General features: G+C 43.5%; 2 protein-coding genes across 2 annotated transcripts in view; one reads left to right on the top strand and one right to left on the bottom strand.

The window, feature by feature from the left end:
* The window catches only part of ACO2 (aconitase 2), a 37,379-nt gene extending 28,371 nt beyond the window's left edge, over positions 1-9,008 (bottom strand). Inside the window, exon 1 of the mRNA XM_016210280.2 lies at positions 8,901-9,008. Within this exon, the coding sequence (XP_016065766.2) occupies positions 8,901-8,936 (36 nt within the window). The 5' untranslated portion in view covers positions 8,937-9,008. The remainder of the gene's footprint in view (positions 1-8,900) is intronic.
* A 375-nt stretch (positions 9,009-9,383) lies between these two features.
* Positions 9,384-17,221, top strand: PHF5A (PHD finger protein 5A). Its single transcript, XM_016210282.2, has 4 exons — positions 9,384-9,524; positions 9,937-9,960; positions 10,478-10,644; positions 16,487-17,221. The coding sequence occupies exons 1-4, from the start codon at positions 9,473-9,475 to the stop codon at positions 16,574-16,576; spliced, it is 333 nt and encodes a 110-aa protein (XP_016065768.1). The 5' UTR covers positions 9,384-9,472; the 3' UTR covers positions 16,577-17,221.
* The last annotated feature ends 2,296 nt before the right edge of the window (positions 17,222-19,517 follow it).

Below are 19,517 nucleotides of genomic sequence, written 5' to 3'. Positions count from 1 at the left end.
ACAGCTGGGAATCCACTGAGCCCACACTCTTCTCACTATGCTCCAGACAGTGTCTCCCAACCTCTGCTCGGTGGGCTCTCAGAGTGCCTCTGGTGGCGTCTGACCCCCACATCTGGTAGGCTCCCCTCCCTTGCTGGATGGGTTACAAATCTCCAGGGCCCCCAAGATTAACAAAGGCTCTGCTGATCCCGCATTTACTGACACAGAACAAACTCTGAAGAAAGGAACATACCCAAAGTAGACTCCACAGGAAGCCAGACCAGAAATGAAATGAAAATAAATGAATTTTTTAAAAAAAGAAACAAAGCGAAACTGTGCCACACAAGATCACAAAGGTTACCTTATGTCATCCTCCCAACATCTGTGCCACGTGGGATTATTACAGGTCATTGTGTTCCTTGTCTAGATGAGAAAATGGTGACTCAGCCAGATGAGAAAGTAAATTCCACTAAAATGTAAGTTCCACAAGGGCAGAAAACTTGTCTATTCTGGTCACCTCTATCTACTCAGAGTCTAGGACAATGTTCGACACACAGCAGTTGTTCAAGAAATACTTGGTGATAGAACGGATGAAGGCAGAGCAATGATTTGAATGCTTTCAAATTCAAGTAGTGAGAGCCTCAGGCAGAGCCTTCAGTACCTGTTCAGAGCCAAAGCAAATGCGAAACTGGTCCACCCCGAGGCACGTCACATGCACACCCACTCAGAACTCTGGCCTCCCCACTTGGCCAAGGTCAGACATGCTGCTCTCTCTTCCCAAGGGACAGGTGTCTTCCCTTGGGAAATCTTGTATCTAGAGAACAGTCCAAACCAAAGGAACTGACATCTTCTCAGGCAGGAGGCCAGCCTGGCTGGGCCAGTCTGACCTTCTATCCATCCTGTGAAGCATGGCATATGCCAGCACGGCTTTAGGGAACGTGTCAGTGGGCACCAGCACTGAGAGCAAGTGCACTGTCCAAACAAGCTGGGCTCCTGAAGAAGACCTGGTCTCTAGAGGCAGCTGCTTCTGTAAGAGAGATAAGTCACCAGCCACATTCTGACCTGACCAGTGCCATTGTAGAAACACTCCAACCCCAGTGCCAAGTCATAGAAAGGGCATCCACTCTAGAGCTGGATGCATCTGGCTTAGAATCTCAGCTGTGGGACCTGAGACAAGTTTCCTCACCTCGCTGGGCCTCAGTTTCTTCTTCTGTAAAATGGGAATAAAAGCGCAGAGATTTTGTGAAGAGCAGAAAGAATGTATTGCTTGGAAATGCAGAGAAAACAGTCTGGAATGATACATACAAAATTCCTATCAGTGGTTGCCTCTGAGGACTGAAATGGAGAGGAGGAGAGAAAGTTTTTATGAATATATTGCATTCTTTAAGGAAAAAATATATGAAAAGTACAGAGCTCGCTAGCTGGGGTCCTGGCAGGCATTCAATAAACGTAAGCTGCTATTACTCACTTCTCCTGGGGGACTGAGATGCTGCCACTAATATACTGCTTACCTGTGTGCTGGGAAAGAACTACGGGCTGCTGTTTCCCACTATACCTTGTACTCTCTTCCCAACCACCAAACACACACCAGGAGTCCCAGAGCAGGTCACAAGCACCAGGACAGCATGTCTCAGAATGGAAATGGGACTGAAAAGGTCTCATTTATCCACTCTTTCTGTCCTTGAATGCCTATGGAGTCATCCAACATACGCAGGCCTTGTCCAGTGGTGGGGAATGCACTACCTTATGAGGCAGCCCATTTTACCAGCAGGATGACTTCAATTCTTGGGTGGCCTAAGACCGTGGTTCCTCTAACCATGACCCTTCAGGCTCACAGCTTGGAGCAATTTGCTGCCTAGCTCTTCCGAGCAGGGAAGCCTCAGGGAGGAGCTGCCTAGGTGGACAACACAGGAATGCATGTCAGTCAACACCTTCCTAAGAAAAAGCATATTCCCACACCTCCGCAGCTTCTAACAACTTTCTCCCACCCATGGTAGGTGATACCTGGCACCTCTCCTAGGAATCCAAAGGGAAACAATTCCCTCTTGCCAGGAGGCAATCAGCTAGCTCGGTTGCTATGCAACTGGCAGGCACAAAAGTGATGCAGCTTGTCAGAGGCTTGGAAAGGTGACAGGGACTGGTGTCTCTCCAAGTTACAGCCTCTAATAGGATACAAGGCAGTAGGGTGTTCCTTTAAGGAATCAGTTGATAGATTCACTCATCTGTCTAGTTCTCCTTTGCTGCTGGTGTCAGCAGTAGAGACTCCAGCCACACTGTGAAATGCATGCAAATCCACAGCCCTGCTCTGGCCCCCAGGCAGTAGATCTGCACCAACACACACTTGCGAGCTCAGGAGGCAGCCTGTGAGGCTGACCCACAGTTTAGCCTCTCCCTCTCAAGCTCTTGCAGGTATTGTGAGCAGGAGGCATTCACAGCAGCAAACAGACATACACCCAAACAGGGCATGGCACGGAGCCAACCGAACTGTGTCCCCCTCTATTTAGCCTACTCTACAGACATCTAGTTTCTACTCTCTACTCCCAGGGAGGACTCTGGGGAAACAGTCTGGTTGAGTGGTAGAAAGTTTGCATTCAGCAGCCAAACAGATCGGCATTCAAAATCTGGCTGTGTTACATGCTAGCTGTGACCTCAGACAACTATTTAACCTCCCTGGGTCTCAGTCTCATCATCTTGAAAACAGGCTAATGATACCTACTTCTTAGGGTGGTTGTGAGGGACAAACAGGTGTTATTTGTAAAACAAGACCTCGCTTGGTGACTGGCGCAGAGGCCTGGCTAAACGTGCCACGGCAACTGCCAAGGTTCAGGGCGGTCTTAGCCCACCCAACACGGAGCCCCTCCCCTTACTTCAGCCCAGTGTATTACGGCTATCAAGTGACTTCTTCCTCGCCAGCATATAAGCTCTCTCACAGGCAGGGCCTTGTCTTCACCAGCTCTGCAACTCTCTCCCGTGAACGTAAACAAAAACAGTAACACCACAAATATCCAGCAGAAGGCGAAGGAGCCCAGCACTGAATTGGGGGCAGAGCTAAAGGAATTCCTGAGACCCCTTAGGTACATCCTCCCAGCACTGGCCACGGAATTAAAGCTCCCAGTCAGAAACTCTCTCAATTTCCATAGGTGAAAGTAGGAATACTACTACTGGGCCTAAAACCCTCAAGGAATTTAATATTTAATGATTAAAATACTGTAAATGCAATTCTAGAACTCATTTTCTCAATGTTGCCCTTCAGCTTAGAGAACAGAACACAGGAAGCCAATGGGTTCATTTTACCTCTTCTCCCAACTCTATTAGAGCAGTCCCCGAAGGTTTTCCTCAACAGTTAGTACATACCCGGTACCCATGCAGATTACCGAAGGAACAAGCAACTTCCCTAGAACCAGTCTTTTTCAAACATGTGAGCTGAGGGTAAATGCCGGGGCCATGAGGCTGTAGGCCATCCTCGGGACTAGTGACAGAGAGTAACATTCACCAAGTGCTTATACCCTGCGCCAGATTTGCCTCAAGTACTTTATACGCACAGTCCCATCTAATACAACTACCATCTGAGGCAGAAGGTACTGTACCCATTTTACAGATTACAAAACTGAGGCTCTAGAATATTAACTATTTTGCCCAGAGCTACACAGCAAAGGTGAAATTACAGTCTTAGCTCCAAAGCTGGTGCTCCTTCCTTTGGCCCAAGCTTTGCAGAATGAATCCAAGAAAACCAGTCTCCATTCCTTTCAGGATCCCCCAAAATAAAGAAGAGCTTTTACAGGTTCATTTTGGAACAATCTGAAGAAAAAGTCTGTCCCTACTGTCAATGTTAGAAATGGCCCATTCCTAAAATAACACCAAAAACTACAGTGGTACCTCGGTTTTCGAATGTAATCCGTCCTGGAAGACCATTCGAGTTCTGAAACGTTCAAAAAACTGAGGGATCAACAGCCGACAGCTAGGCCTCAGGATCTTGCACTCAGTGGAGGCCATGTGGCATGCTCGACTCCCAAGGCGTGTTCGAAAACCCAAGCACTGACTTCCTGGTTTACGGCATTCATAACATGAGATGTTAGTCAATAGAAATGTTCAAAAACCCAGGTACCACTGTATTTGCAAATTTTTATACTGCATTAGAGTTTAAGGAACTTTTTAAGTATTACTAGGTCTTCAGGACCCCTTAATGGGAAGACAGCTATTAATTGTCCCATTTTGCAGATGTGCAAACTGAAGGCCACAAAGGGTTGAGACCTTGCTTGAGGCCCCACGGTAAGTCTGTGGTAGAGGAAGTATCCCTCAGGTTCCTGCTATTCTATGTGCTATTTTTTAAAGGCTACAAGCAGCCTTCCTGTAGTCCCTCCCTTCTTTATGCTGAGAGGCCCAGAGCCCACACCTTCCAAACCAGGTGAGTCAAACAAAGCTGGAGCAAATGAAGACGGACTACTCAAGCATCAATACTCATTTTTCAAAAATATTTTAATTGATTTTTTTTAGAGAGAGAGGAAGGGAGAGGGAGAAAGAGAAACATCAATGTGAGAGCAGAACATAGATCGGCTGTCTCCTGCACCCAGGGATGGATCCCAAACCAAGGCATGGGCCCCGACCAGGAATGGAACCAGTGACCTTCCAGTCCATGAGACGACGCCCAACTGAGCCACACCAGCCAGGGCAACACTCATTTTAAATACTTCCCAGATGGTCCTAAGACAACAGGTACCAGACTAAGGCCTGAGACAGAATGTGGCTCACTTCAGACATGATGCTCACACTCAAGTGAGGGACCCTAGGCTCGACACTTGGTCCCATTCAGCTTCCTTACCTGTGAAATACAGGTAATGCGGAGAGCTGATAAAAAGATCAAGAATTTATAAATGAGCTTCGGCCCACACCTAAGTTTTACAAGTGCTATGCGAACACGTGACTACTGAATTCAAGTTCATCCATCCCTCAATTGCTCAAGCCCCAAACCTAGGAGTCATCCTTAATTATTCTCTATCCTTCACACTCCACATCCAACCCATATGCCTCCAAAATATTTCCATGAGAACCGTAGCTCTAGACACCTTCACCACTCCCTGGTTAATTCGATCAGCCCCACTAGTCTCCCTGCCTCCTCTTTTGTCCCTCTGTGGCCCATCAAGCAGCAGCCTAAATGAGTTTTCTCAACCATAAATCAGATACTGTTGTTCCACAGCTTAAAAGCTTCATTACACTTGGAGTAAAACCCCAAATCCTTATCAGAGCCTACATAACCCTGGCTGCTACCCCTTGCTAAGACCTTCCTCTCAACACCGCAGCCACACTAGCCATATTTCTTATCCTCAGCATGCTAAGCTCATAATTATCTCAGGTGCTTTGTACCTGCTGCTCCTTCTACTTGAAGTCTCTCCCCTCCCAAAATGCTGAAGGACTGCCTTCTTATCATTGAAGTATCAGCTCAAATGTCACCTCTCTTGAGAGGCCTTCCCCAGCTACCCCGGTTAAAGCCATGTCATATCCCCACCCCTCCTCTACCACACTATCCTATTTTATCTCCCTTAGTAACTACAATTTTGTCTACTTGTTTATCTTCTGTCTCCCCAAAACTACAATACAAGCTCTACTATGCTTGGTCACTGCTGCACTCCCAGTGTCTAGAATAGCGCTAAGCATATAGTAAGCTTTCAATAAATATTCTGGGAACAGCTTGTCCCAAAGGTAATGGTATGCTCCCCTGGTCTTCAAGACAGTGATTTTACTCCCTCTCCCAAATTTGAGATTGGAAGTTTGTTTACTCATCTATTCGATCATTCATTCACTCGATTCAAATCAACAGCTGACTATAGGACAGCAGAGAAAGTACTACAGTGAACATGCAACCAGAATGAACTATTTCATAATTCAAAGCAAGATTTTTTTTACATGGCACTTTATAGAGGCACTTTCAACTTAACTTCTGCCAAATGTCAGACTTCTCGTGGTTAACTGCCACCTGAGATTTACATACAGGTTACACAGTATCCCAAATGTCACATGAAAACTGAGCATCCCAGTTCCTAAAGGCAAAACCAAAGACCTCAGAAATGTATTTGCAAATCCTGACTCCATGTATTTACTGCCCATAGCCCTTTGCACAAAAGTAAATAATAAAAACCAGAAAGTAAATGTGGCTTTTCAATAATTTCACCTCCATTTTCTTCACTCTGTTTCTAATTTTACTACCTGCTAGCAGGTACTGTCAAATGATAGAACACTTTCAACTTATAGAGAGCACTGTTCTCAGGTTATGGAGCATTAATGGCACCCTGGGCAACAGGCTGAATCTTGATGCCAAAGGAAAGCAGTATAGTGCAGTGGCTGGGATCTCATGCTTTGGAACAGAAAGGTGCTGATTCAAATGACATCTGCTAGAGATAAGGCCCTAGGCAAGTTTATTTTGTTTTACTTAATAAGCATATAGCACTTACTACATGCAGGCAGGGTCCTAAATACTCAGCAACTATAATATGATTATTAGGTAAGTCTGAAGTGCTATTTATTACCTGTATCACACAGGTGAAGAAACAGGCATAGAGAGGTGCAGTAACATGCCCAGAGTCACAGCTAGTGAGTACTGGAGTCAGCATTGGAATAAGGCAGTGTGATGTAAGACTCCATGCTCTTGACCATTACATTATGTTTCTTGACCTGTAAGACAGAGCTAATAGGTTTGCCTTATCTCGCAGGGTCATGTGAGATTTCTGGTACACAGTACGGTAAATGTTAGCTACTCTTAGTGGTAGTAGTAATTGCCATCATTCTATTATCTACCTTCACCTTTGGTCCAGTCAAGAGCAGAAGAAAAATATTTTGGCTGAGAAAGATCTCCAAGGCTCTCTGTAGCAGAATATATTAGAATATAGTGGAAACTTTATAAGAACAGGAATTGTCTGTTCTGCTTATCATTGTATATGAAGCAAGCCATGGATGCTCAGTAAATATGTGGTGAATGAAGTAGGAAAAAATTTAATGCATAGACAGGGTTCCACAGACATGACAACCAAGTAGTTCCATCACATCTCTAACGGAGCTAAACACAAAAGAGGTCAAGGTTTTCAGAGGACAGTGTTAGCTGGCCATCTGGCAATTATTTAGCACAGCCTGGCTATTGGGAGGCAGAGTGGTATAATGCTGTTCGTTCATCTTAATGAACAAATAGACCTGGATTTTAATCCTGACTCTGTTCCTGGAAGTCACCCAGGCCCTCAAGGTCTTGAGTTTTGTCTATGTGTAAAAGAGGAAGTTGGATTACATGATAATCATAAACTTTCTTGTGACTTTATAACACTCATCATAACAATCTGAATGGAAGCCAAATGACAGATGAAGAAACTAGGATACAGAACTAACTTGTTCAAGGTCACAGGGTCAGGGTAGAATATGAACTATAGCCCAGATCTTTTTCTATATTGGTCTAACACTCATGTTTTCCAAGATCCTTTTTCAGTTCAAAAATACTGATATTAGTCCTCTCTTCCAAGCTCAATAAACCTGTAATCATTTATCTTAAATAATCTTTCCTGACTTCACTACATCAGGAGATAGCAGGATCAGGAAGAAACAACTACAGTATTTCCACAGTGTTAACCTGGAGAGTCAAAAGATCTGAAGAGGCAGTTAGGGAAAAAACCCTGTCTTTCCCCAGAATTGAGAGATCAGAAGTATTTTAAGATAAATGACTTCACTTTAACCATATGGCTTAAATTTAAACAGTCATAAAAAAAACACAAAAAAACCTTCTAGTAACATAATGCTTCCTGAGTACAGCATGTAACAATTTATTTTTAAATCCAAGTTGTGCCGCTTGATTCAAAGTAGATTCACAAAGTTGACAGACTTTCAGAGAATATCTACAAATAATTGCTTTATTTTTATTAACAAAATACATGCTTGATATTGAATACATGCTTTGAGTATAGCACCTTCCTAGGGCTGTCATGTTAAGAGTGAAAAATCTATCTGGCAGTCACAGTCAGTTTTCTAGATGGTTCATAACAGGAGAGTCAAGGTCAAACTGTTGAGTCTCTTTACCCCTCCATTTAGTAATTGAAAAGCAACTAACTGTGAGCTCAAAATACTCCATTCTGGTACTCTCAAAAATACAAACGTTAGCTCAAAAATCACACTCTGGCTCAGAAAGTTCTGTGAGGACAGGCTGACATGAACAAGGAGAACAAAGGGGCTATAGGACGAGATGCTCAGGCCACTTTGGCGACAACAGTAACTTTCACCTACTTTCTAGTAGTTTCATTACTTATCAAATGAGAATAGTCACCTCACCGGATGATTATGAGTCAAAATATGATAAGAAAAGTCTTGCAATATTGTGCAAAGGTTAGAGATTACTGTTATTATTTACTACATCTGGGGCCGTAACGCCTTTTGCAATCCTTGGCTATGTGTTCCGCAGGATCCTCAAAAGACCGAACAGGAGTCTAGGTTCTTCTCCAGACTCCAGGCCTGGCAACTGTACATGCACCTGGCTAGCAAGTCTGCTGCTGAGAGATGAGAAGCGAGGCCTCAGGCTCCGGGCCTAGCAGGCTCAACAACGCCCATTCCCCCAGTCACCTTGTCCTCACCTTGAGGAACGGAAAGAAACCCTACAGGGAACGAGAGTGCAATCCTCAAAGAGGAGAAAGAGGTGCCTCCACTCTCCACCCGGCCGCCGCCGCTTAGACCCACGCTGCCCGCGGGGCCGGGACAGGGCTGGGGGAGCTGACAGAGTTGGGAAGCCTTGACCTCAGGAGCTGGAGGACCCGGCACGGGCCCTGGGCCCGCGGCCGGGACAGGTACACAAAACGTCACCGCAGGTCGGGCCTGCCAGGCCTCGCCTCGCCCACAGCCGCAGGCACACTGGGAGGCACCCCGCCCCCGTGAACCCAGAGGACCCTGAGCTCGCTCACCTGCAGCCGGGTCACCAGGAGGCTGTAAGGCGCCATTTTGTGCACTGACAAAGATGAGGTCGCGTGAAAGTGACGTGCCACACGGTGTTTTTAAAGCCTCCGGGCAGGGGGCGTGGCCCGAGACGAAAGGCCTCACGGGGAAGGCGGGGCTTCCTCAGACGCTCGGGAGCCCCGCGAGCGCAGTGGGCGGAGCTCTGGAGTTAGCGACCCACAGGGGAGGCGGAAAAGCTGCATAAAAACTGTTATGGCAGTAAATACCTGCACAGAGATGTCTTATCGAGGGCAGATTTCATATTTGTACTTCAGTTTGTCTCTTCCATCCAAATCGGGCAAAGGCACTTTTTTATGAGTCACAGACTAGCCACGACTTGGCTCCCCAACTACAAGGGAAACTAGTTTTGGGAACTTAAGGGTTTTGATCGCGCGAGAGTGAGCGGGACTTGGTGAAAATACTGCAAACGCCTATGGAAGTCTTAGAGGACCAATCACGGCAACAAGGAGGCAGGAACAATGGAGGTTAAAGGTCGGGCGGAAGTTCCCGGAGCTTCCGGTGGCCGGCTTGAGTGCGAACTATGGCTAAACATCACCCGGACTTGATCTTTTGTCGCAAGCAGGCTGGCGTTGGTGAGACAGCTTCCATGACCGTGGCTCTGTGGGTTCGGGTGGTACTAGGAGTTGGGGAGTCAGGGGTTCCCATCTCCTCCTAGGGTCTTGCCGCCTAGGCACCACGTTTCCCGCCTGTCGGCGGGTAGTGTCGAAGCGCGCAGGTTCGCGGCCTCCAATGGAAAGGAGGCGGGGCGTGCTGCTGGGAGCCGGAGGCTAGTGGCCGGGACGGGGTCGGGAGAAACTCCTTGCCCAGGACCAGGGGGGGGTTTCAGGAAGGTGTGGCTTTGGAAAGTTTATGAGAATGAAGTGGATAAAATCGCTCAGGGCTCACTGCAGTCCCTGCTTCTGTTCCCAGCCCAAGCTCAAGGATGTTTTTCCCTTCCGTCAAAATCTTAATTCTAATTGTACTCTACCATCTTTCATCTTGCAGCCATCGGAAGACTGTGTGAAAAATGTGAGTGGAACACGCCCTCCCCAGCACCCCACCTCTTGCACTCAGTTTCTGTGGAGCCAGTAAACGGGCATTTCCTGTGGTGCCGCATAGAGGGCTTTATGTGGATGTTTCTGGAAGCATGTGAACACTGAATGGGGCACCACAACCAAAGGCCTCCTCCACCTCGCTACTCCAGCTTGCACATTTTAGACACTATGTTTAGGTTTTGAGGAAATTTGTCTTTGGATAGATAGGAAGTAGCATGACCCCCATCTCCACCACACACAGTTTTTGCCAGTAATTATATGGACTTACCATCTACCAGGTGCTGTTCTAAACGCTTTACTTGTTAATTGATTAACTTTTTCTTAAGTGTTGTGGGGATTGAGGTGGACACTAAGTAAGCCAAGTTTTGTAATGCCAAAGTAGAAAGCCCTAAATCACTGTCAAAAGGAGATTAGTGTTTTCCCCCATAACAGGAGAGCAAGAACTTGAGGTACTTGCAAGTGGGCATAACTCCATTCTCTTTCCCTCACAGGTGATGGCAAGTGTGTGATCTGTGACTCCTATGTGCGTCCCTGCACCCTGGTGCGCATATGTGATGAGTGTAACTATGGCTCCTACCAGGGGCGCTGTGTGATCTGTGGAGGCCCCGGAGTCTCTGATGCCTATTATTGTAAGGAGTGCACCATCCAGGAGAAGGATGTGAGTATGTTCTAAGCTTTCCATCTGATCTTTTATTTAAAAACACTTTGCCAACCATGGCAAACTCCTATGGTCTGTGGAGATTACTATGTTCAGTTAGTCACCTAAGTTATAATTTTTCTTCAAATTCTGAGCCAAACTGGGTGTAGTCCAATAAAAGGCAGTTATTTTCCATCAAGGGTAAAAACGCAAGAGAAGCAAATCTTTGTCGACACTGGCAATTTGGAGAGCCTACTCTCTATTCCTTTGATGTCTCTCTGATTATTTTTATTCAGACGCAACAACCTGCATTTTGTATGTCCTAGCACAGTGCATAGTGTGTAATAGCCACTCAGTAATTCTCTTTACTATCATTAAGGACTGCTTGGGTGGAGGTAGTGACATTTAAATTGGGGACAAGTCAGGTTGATTTCGTTTTTAAGCGGTTAAAGAATGCCTTTGGTTTGATATTGTGGAATTGATTGTGATTCTGTCTCATGACATTTTCGGCCCTGGACATTATGTTGTGGCAGTGGCTAGCTATTCAATTGCCTAAGTCAAATGCAAGATAGAGGGCGTATAGATCTATAGTTAGGGTAAGTTTTACCATTTTTCTTTAGCAGACTTCTTTGGGGGGAAATCCCATGAATCAGCTTGTTTTCTTCTTATGACACAATAAAAGGGAGTGTGGCACAATACCAATAGGCTAATAGAAGGTATCTGGTTACCTAATCTAGGATAAGGCAAAAAATGTATAATTCTTAATATTCCCATGAGCAAAGAGTAGATAGTTTATAGATGTTATCTCCCTGATTCTTCACAGTAACTTTGTTAAATAGGAATTATTTTTATCCCCATTTTACAGTCTCTCATCTAACTAATAAGTGGCAAGCAGACTGCCTGACTAAACCTAGTGGTGTCCCCATTACCCCAAGTTGTCCTTTCATAACTCTTTTTGGTAGAATGTGCCTCTGTTGAGAAACAACCCAGCCACTTCAGCAGTCTATGCATATGGATCCTGTCTACCCCCAGTAAGTGTGATATATCAGGCCAGATAAGACTGTTTATTAAGTTTTCTATTATTTAGGGAGATGAGAGGGGTCATAAAGTATGACAAACATAATTTCAGTTGGTGGTTTGAACATCCTCCTGCCCTAAATTCTGATTTGCGTTTATTTACCTTTGGCTGTCGAATCATATCCTGCTTCTCTGATCCACCAGCTAGATTCCACTCCTTTAGAGAAAGGACCTTGGATTGTGGATTTCTATCTTGTTTTCCCCACTTCTTGGTACAGCGTCTGGCATGTAGTGTAAGCATGGGACATATTTTTGGTGCTGCCCCTATAAGTCATCCATAGGAGTTCCCCCTACAGATTGTCTGTTACATAGTAGGTGTTTGGTAATTATTTATAGCCTATATAAGCAGTGAAACCATGGTGAGACAACAGCAGTGAATAGGAAAGTACAAATAATCTTAAACTAGCTAGAGTCCATTTAGGATATTTTCTTGAACTTTTTCATGGTTGTAGCTAGAGTTGTTATCTGGCATAAGCTTGCAACCGGAGAGTGCTTAATAAATGTTAATTGGTATGACTCATTTGCATGTGGTATGTGACCTGATACCTTTGGATCCTCTTGCCTCATTCTGTCCCTGAGCATTATCCTAGATGTCACCTCCCCTATTTCACATTATACAGGAATGTTTTGAGGATATTTGAGATGACACCTAGCTTATATTTACTCAGCAAGTTTCCAAGGAACACAAAGCAGTCCAGTGACATGATCTAGCCTCTCAGCCTACAGATCACTGTGTAGATTAAGTGCCTAAGACTTTTTCCTATGCAGAAATCTTGCCACAACCCAAGCAACCCTCATTATTGTTCTCTTCCTGCAACTTTCATCATTTTTAAGAGAATTAACCAATAAACGAAATTGAGTGTTCTCTAGTTTTTCAAAACTTTGAGAATACTCAGGAGTCAGGGATAGTACCTGTGGGCTTTGCCATCAGAGGACTAATTTGTAGTTTCTTCTAATGCAGCAGCATCTGATTCCCCCCATAATCCTTGGTTCCTTTTCTCCTTTTATTTATCATTTTCCTCAGCTGTCCCAACCAGAAAACAAAATAGCAGCTAATATTTATGGAGCTTTTGCTGTGTGCCAGGTACTGTGCTGAACATTCTTTTCCAAAAATTCTATGTGATATAGGTGAGGAAATTAAGGCTTAGAAGTGTTAGGCAACTTGGCTCAAGGTCGCATGGCTAATAAGTGGCAGATCTAGGACTAGAATCCAGGTCTAACTCACTCAGTATTTCTCAGCTTTTTTTTCATTATCACCCCCCCAAGGAGAAAATTTTAAATTTATTTATTTTTTAAATTTTTTTTTTTTTAAATATATCTTTATTGATTTCAGAGAGAGGAAGGGAGAGGGAGAAACATCAATGATGAGAGTCATTGATCAGTCGCCTCCTGCACAAACCCCTTACTGGGGATTGAACCTGCAACCTGGGCATGTGTCCTGACCGGGAATCGAACCTTGATCTCCTAGATCATATGTCGATGCCCAACTGCTGAGCCATGCCCAGGCCGGTGAAAATTGAAAATTTAAATTTTCTCCCTAACAAGAGGAATTAAATACTAAGATTTTGTTGGGTAAGGAGGAGCTTTAGATCATAAACCACTATAATGTCACAGGTGTTTTCATTCCCTTTGAGGATGCATGGTCTAACTCAAAGCACTTAACTCTACCACCTCACTATATTCTTAGGGTGGCTAAGGATATGCCTCTCACTCTTGCTATTTCTACCATTCTCTTCTCCCCATTTCAGTGAACATCAGAGCAGTTAGATAGATGCAGAAGATAATCAGTACTTTTCAAAGTTAATTCAGAAATTTGTCATTATCTGTAACTGCCTAGACCATGTGAAAAGTTTGGTTCTTTCCTTTGTGAAGCCCTGTTAGAAAAAACACCAGACTGGAAGAGAGAAAGCCCTTGTTCAAGACTTGGTTTTGCTACTAGCATGCTGTGTGTGGCTTTGGGGAAATGTACAAGAAGGAAGTAATAAACTCTGTTACCTCATGAATGCAGTTACTGAGAGTTTGAAGGTCTTTAAAAATAAAATTTCAGCTCAGCCAGCGTGGCTCAGTGATCGAGCATCGACCTGTGATCCAGGAGCTCTCTGTTCGATTCCCAGTCAGGGCACATGCCCAGGTTACCGACTGGATCCCCAGTAGGGGGCGTGCAGGAGGCAGCTGATCAGTGGCTCTCATCGTTGATGTTTCTATTTCTCTCTCCCGCTCTCCCTTCCTCTCTGAAATTAATAAAAATATATTTTTAAGAAGCTGAATAAAATAAACTTTCAGATAGATGATGTGATGCTACTCCTAGGTCCCAAACCAGCAAATAGTCTGGTTTTTACATTATTGGTATTCATTAAATAGTTGCTGGAAGAATGGACAGCATTTCACCTTTAAGTTTATTAATAAAGCAGGTCTTGATAGATGCACCTGTTCATATTTCTTTGTTACCATTTGTAAGAAATAGAGCTGTGGACCCCATGTCAATAGTTTTAGTTTTACTTGAAAGTCCTGGCTGGGTTTTCATCACTGGTACAGGCTAATTTTTGTAGCTTACTTTCCTGCCATAGAAATGGATTTGACACACAACCCTCCTCAGGAAAGAAACCCAAAGGCACTGAGTTCTCCTTGGTTGCTGCAGAAGCCCAGTTTAGGGTTCTCCCGGTGATGTGTTAGTGGATACGTTTAGTATAAGAGAAACAAGTACTTGGTGGTCCAATGTCTACTTTTTTGTGAAATTTTAGAAATTAAGTAGCCATAAAACATTTACTACAGACATTCGATTCAAGCTACAGCTGCCTAAAATAATAGCTCCCTGTGCTGGGAATGGGGAAATGTGTGTCCTTGGAGAAGACTGAGAGGATGACATTTTCAGTATTCATGCATGTATTTGTTAAAGAATTGCTGCCGTGAGGCAGACATTTGCAGGTATTTTAAAAATGTATTCTAGCTCAACTCACAAATTTTCCATGCCCCCCATTCATAGGCATTCCAACAAAAGCCACAGTTCCAGTGCCCACATCCTCACCTCTCACAACATAGGTAGATTTGGGGAACAACCATGAGATCCATAGGAGATACGTAGAAAATAAAAAACAAGTTTAGGCAACCAAGCAGGAATCCTGTAAGTCAGTGAGAAAAAATGCCATAAACCCCAAAGATCTAATAATACAATGCGTTGGTTTACCAACTTTTAAAAAAATATGTAGTTCTGTCCTCATAAAAATACCTTAGACAGAAGCTGTGTGCGTGTGTGTGTTTGAACCATTGTGAAATTGCTGATATTTCTCTTTGGCAACTTATAACTTATTAAGAGTTGACTATATGCCAAGCACCATTCTAAGTATATTTATTGATTCTTGATTCTAGGAGGTAAGTTCTGCCATTGTAATAATTTTATATGTGACTAAACAGAGAAAAAGGGAGGTTAACAACTTAATCAGAATTCAGGTAGCCTAGCCCCAGAACCTCCTGTCTTTATCCTAGGCTATGAGTGAGTGGAGCTGCACACATTGGGATGGCACCTCCTAGGACTCTAGGGCTAGATGAACACAGGTTTGCAGACATTAACCAGTCTGCTTCTTGTGCAGTTGCAGAATATGAGTCCAAAGAGATGTGACTTGCACATGTTCGCCCGGTCGGTAAAGCACAGTAAGCCTGGGCAGGCTATCATCATACCACACAACCTCATAGCATCTCTAAAGGTCTTAGAGCACCACTGTGTTTCATGTCAGGCTGCTTTGAGCCCGGAAAGGCAGCTGCTTCCTCACTTCCAGGACTTTCAATACAGAGTACCTGGCTTACTAGAGTTCACCTAGCAAGCAATTGGTGGCGTGGGCTCATAGCCTGGTTCCCTCAGCACACCACACTCTACAGATGGTAGTTCTCAATGTAATACGTAGTACTTGCTTTCTAGAAAATAATGAAATGTTAGTGTTGGCTTTGTGTGTTTTCACATATTTTTGTAGTGTTGATATTAGTCCTTGGAATGATAAATCAGCTGAATTAAAAATGAGATTTCTAAGGACTTCATTGATTTATTCCATAGCCCAATGTCACAGCTAGCAACCTCCTTTGAATGGATGTTTAATAAAATCATCAGACCTGTGAAGGTTTTTTCCAGTAGCAACTCTCCCATCATTCCAAATCAAGTGATGAAGTCATCATTTCTGCAGAACACAGCTTCCCAGGGGCTTCACTGAAACCACTCAAGCTCACAAAATGGCCAGAGGAGCATGTCATTACAAATCAGACTGGGACTGTCAGCAGCCATCTCTGGCACAGGAGCACTCTTCCCCCAAGACTGTGTGTCAAATTAAGTGAATTAATAAGGACATATCAAGCCCAGTATTCTCCTGTGGCATTTTAAATGTAAGGTACTATTTCCTAAAAGGCTTTAGGTTTTTTCCCTTGGTTATATTCTCTCCTTTCTTGGGATAGTGGAAGAGAGCTAGAGAGCTTTATATGTAGATGATTACCTTTTACCTTTCACTAGAAGAAAACTCGCTGGACATCTTAAGAGTTTTAGATCCTTCCTCAACTATATCATATGTATTAGCAACAGAAGTGGGCTAAGAATCCAGCATTGTTTAAGTGCAGACCACTGGATTAAGGGTAGATAAGCCCTGGCACATTCTAGGTGCTTAGTAAGTTCTGGACAATTGGTCAAATAGGTAACTAAAATGGCAAGATGAATGGCTGGACCATTAATCCAAAAGTTATTTTTATGTTAAATTCCTCTCAGTGTAGGCTCAAAGACTTTTAACAACTTCTCTGTTCTGTTTTCCAGAGAGATGGTTGCCCGAAGATTGTCAATTTGGGGAGCTCTAAGACAGATCTCTTCTATGAACGCAAAAAATATGGTTTCAAGAAGAGGTGATTGGTGGGTGACCTCTTTCTCCCCTCATCAAGCTGCTGCAGCTGCCAGAAAAGACGCCTACTACTGCCAACAGAAAGGGAGCAGAGTGCAGAACACCACCCGAGTCGCCTGTTAGTACCCTGGCACCTTTCCACCCTTTCCTCTCCTCTCACCCACATAAGGTGGTAGGAATGAAAAAGGATTCTTCACAGGGTGCCCTGCAGATGCTATCAGAGAAAAAGGAATAGATTAGCTCGTGGCTTATCTTGAATTCAAGAAGCAAGACTCTGTTTTCCACATTAATAAGTTCTCTCTACATCAAGAGCTTCTAAAACAGGAATAACATCTTTTCAGTGTTCTTTTGACTATGAAACTACCCATGATCCTACAGCAGCCCTGATGGTAGTTGTCTTTGATGAAACATCAGCAGTGTGGTAGGGAGCTCTTAGAACAATAAGTGTGGGCTTTTACTCTTGTAACACTTACCAGGTGGTGCCGGTTCATGTTATTTTTCTTCTAAGAAATTGGAAACCCTTTCTGTTGTTATTGTATTAATAAAGTAGGTGTTTATTTTCTGGTAGTTGGTCACCACCCAATTTAAGTTTGACTAGGAATTTAGTCACTCAGGAACTTGTGATTCAGAATAAAAGTATTGGGATTCATTGAGCACCTCGTTCTCTTATTACTACTGGAAGGAATTCAAAACTATCTGTGCCTTTCATTCGAGGTAAACCAAAGTCATTTTTAGAAACTTACTATTTTTTCTTAAGAAAATCAACAGACTAAGGGAAAATTCAGACACAACTTTACCCTAACTCAGCTGTCTTACTTTTTGCCCACTAGAGATGATAAACAAGTTACCCTGAGGAGGCACATTCATAATTTGAGACCTCTGATCAAGTAGGTCTTTGGACACCATTAATTTGAAAAAGGTTGCGAGTCCAGAGGATCCAGGGATGAGTCTGTGCTGTAGCTTGGTGGCAAAGCTAAGGAAAGTAATTAGTCCTCTGATTCTTTTGTTTGAATCAACAAAATACTCCTGATTATTTGTGATATATTGAATGTCCAAAATTAAATTAAGATAATCTCTGCCTTCAGGAATTTAATAAAGGAGCCTGCCAGAAACAGTGCCAGTATAATCCAGAGGATGCACAAAGGAAGGATTCTTGGTCCAGCTTGGGGCACCTCAGGAAGGCTAGGGGAAGGTCATGGTCACAGGACTAAAGATAATCTTTAAGGCTTCCCCATGTCTTCCCCTGCACTCCAGCCATGGGCTCCTTTCAGTTCCTGAACCTGCAGCTCTCCTTCCTGCCTCAGTGCTTTTTACTTGTTAACCCCTCTCCAGTGCTTGGTCAGTCTTGCTCAGCTAACTCCTACTCATCTTTCAGACCTCAGCTAAATATTGCCTCAGAGATGCCTCTCTGGGCCCCCAATCTAAGTTAGTTCACCTTATACTTCTGCACAGCACCTTGCGCATTTTGTTTATAGCATTTGGTAATTATTGACTGCTGCTAGACTGATCTGTGGTAGCAGGAACCAAGTCTGTTCTGCCCAGCAGAGAGCAGGTGCTCCATGTTGAATAAATAACTGAAGTCAAAGGAACCAGATAATAAATTGGGCTTTCAAACATGTTGGAACCTAAGGGCAAAGGCGGGAGGGGCAGATGGGAGCATTTGAGTGCGGGGAGACAGTCTGAACGCAATGATGTGTTTGGGGAGCTCTCTAAGCAGGTGTGGGTTATAGTTTGTAATACTGCAGAGAACGGATCATTTTCAGATTATAGAATTTGTAATGTGTAATATGAGTCACATTTTGTCAAAAAACATTGTTTTTAAATTTTGCGTATTAACCACCCAGGTCCACATAACATCTTGCATCTACAAATGTTTCCAAAGCTACTCCTTAATTTCAACAAAGCACCACCTTAAGTGCTCTGTCAGGCTCCATGTGAATGCCTCTAATTTCTAAAAGGTCTTGCAAAGAAACTTAAGATTAATGCCCCGTAGGATGTCAGAGGGCATACCCACTCCACACTCATCACCAATGGGGCAAGTTCAACCTTAGCCCAGTGAATTCCTCTGAACTCTACTCTGTCACCTATTTTCATAATCCCATTCTTGGTTCATTTCTTTCAGAGACCAAGAGAACAATACAATACAATACAATGTATGAGTTAAAAATACCTGAGATACATGGTTTTGATTTTAATTAACTTTTCTCTACCTTGGACATTAGAAATCCTTTTTATTTGTAAAAATTAGCATAATGATAGTACTGAATTCTCTGGGAAAACATCGCTTACAAGCTGAATTTTAACCTCTAACAGTGTACAGTTCTGTGAAGAGAATTAGAACAATGATCTGTGTATGGCCAGAAAAATCAGAATGGTCTTCAATCTTCAAAATTACTGTTTTTCTCCATTGTTGAAATAAGCACTAGCTATGTAAGTTTAGTTGAAATAATTGACCTCATGGCCAGCCTGAGAAAGTAGTTCCCTTTCCTGGATGATGATTACTATTAATAAGTTTTCAGTTCTAGGTTCTAGATAGGATAGACGTCTTGCTTCCAGTGTCTCAAGTACGCTGTACACACATGGTAACTTAATCTCTTTTAAACACTGCACTTACTGCATTGCTTTTGCTCAAAAAAAAAGTGAATCTTGTTCCCCCACCCCAAAAAAAGTGTAATGAGAAATGTGTGGGCTTTGTAATCAGACCTTGACTTCTGCTCTGCTCTTGACCTTTAGTGAATTGTTTAGCCTTTGTGTGCTGCTTTTTTCTTAACTATTAAATAAGGATAATAGGGCCTAAAGGGTTAAGTTTGACCTTGTAGAGGCTGACTTTTATTGAGAAGGCTTTACAGATATGGTGGTTCTTTTACAGTGGGTTCCTACTTCTCCAGAGAGAAATATTTAAGTCTTGGCACGGAACAGAGTCCTCCAAATTGTTCCCTCTCCCCCGCT

Source organism: Miniopterus natalensis, chromosome 2 (assembly GCF_054644295.1).
Source record: "Miniopterus natalensis isolate mMinNat1 chromosome 2, mMinNat1.hap1, whole genome shotgun sequence".
NCBI classification, from domain to species: Eukaryota; Metazoa; Chordata; class Mammalia; order Chiroptera; family Miniopteridae; genus Miniopterus; species Miniopterus natalensis.
The sequence above is the reverse complement of the archived record's forward strand: the minus strand, read 5'-3'. Positions and strand labels throughout refer to the sequence as shown.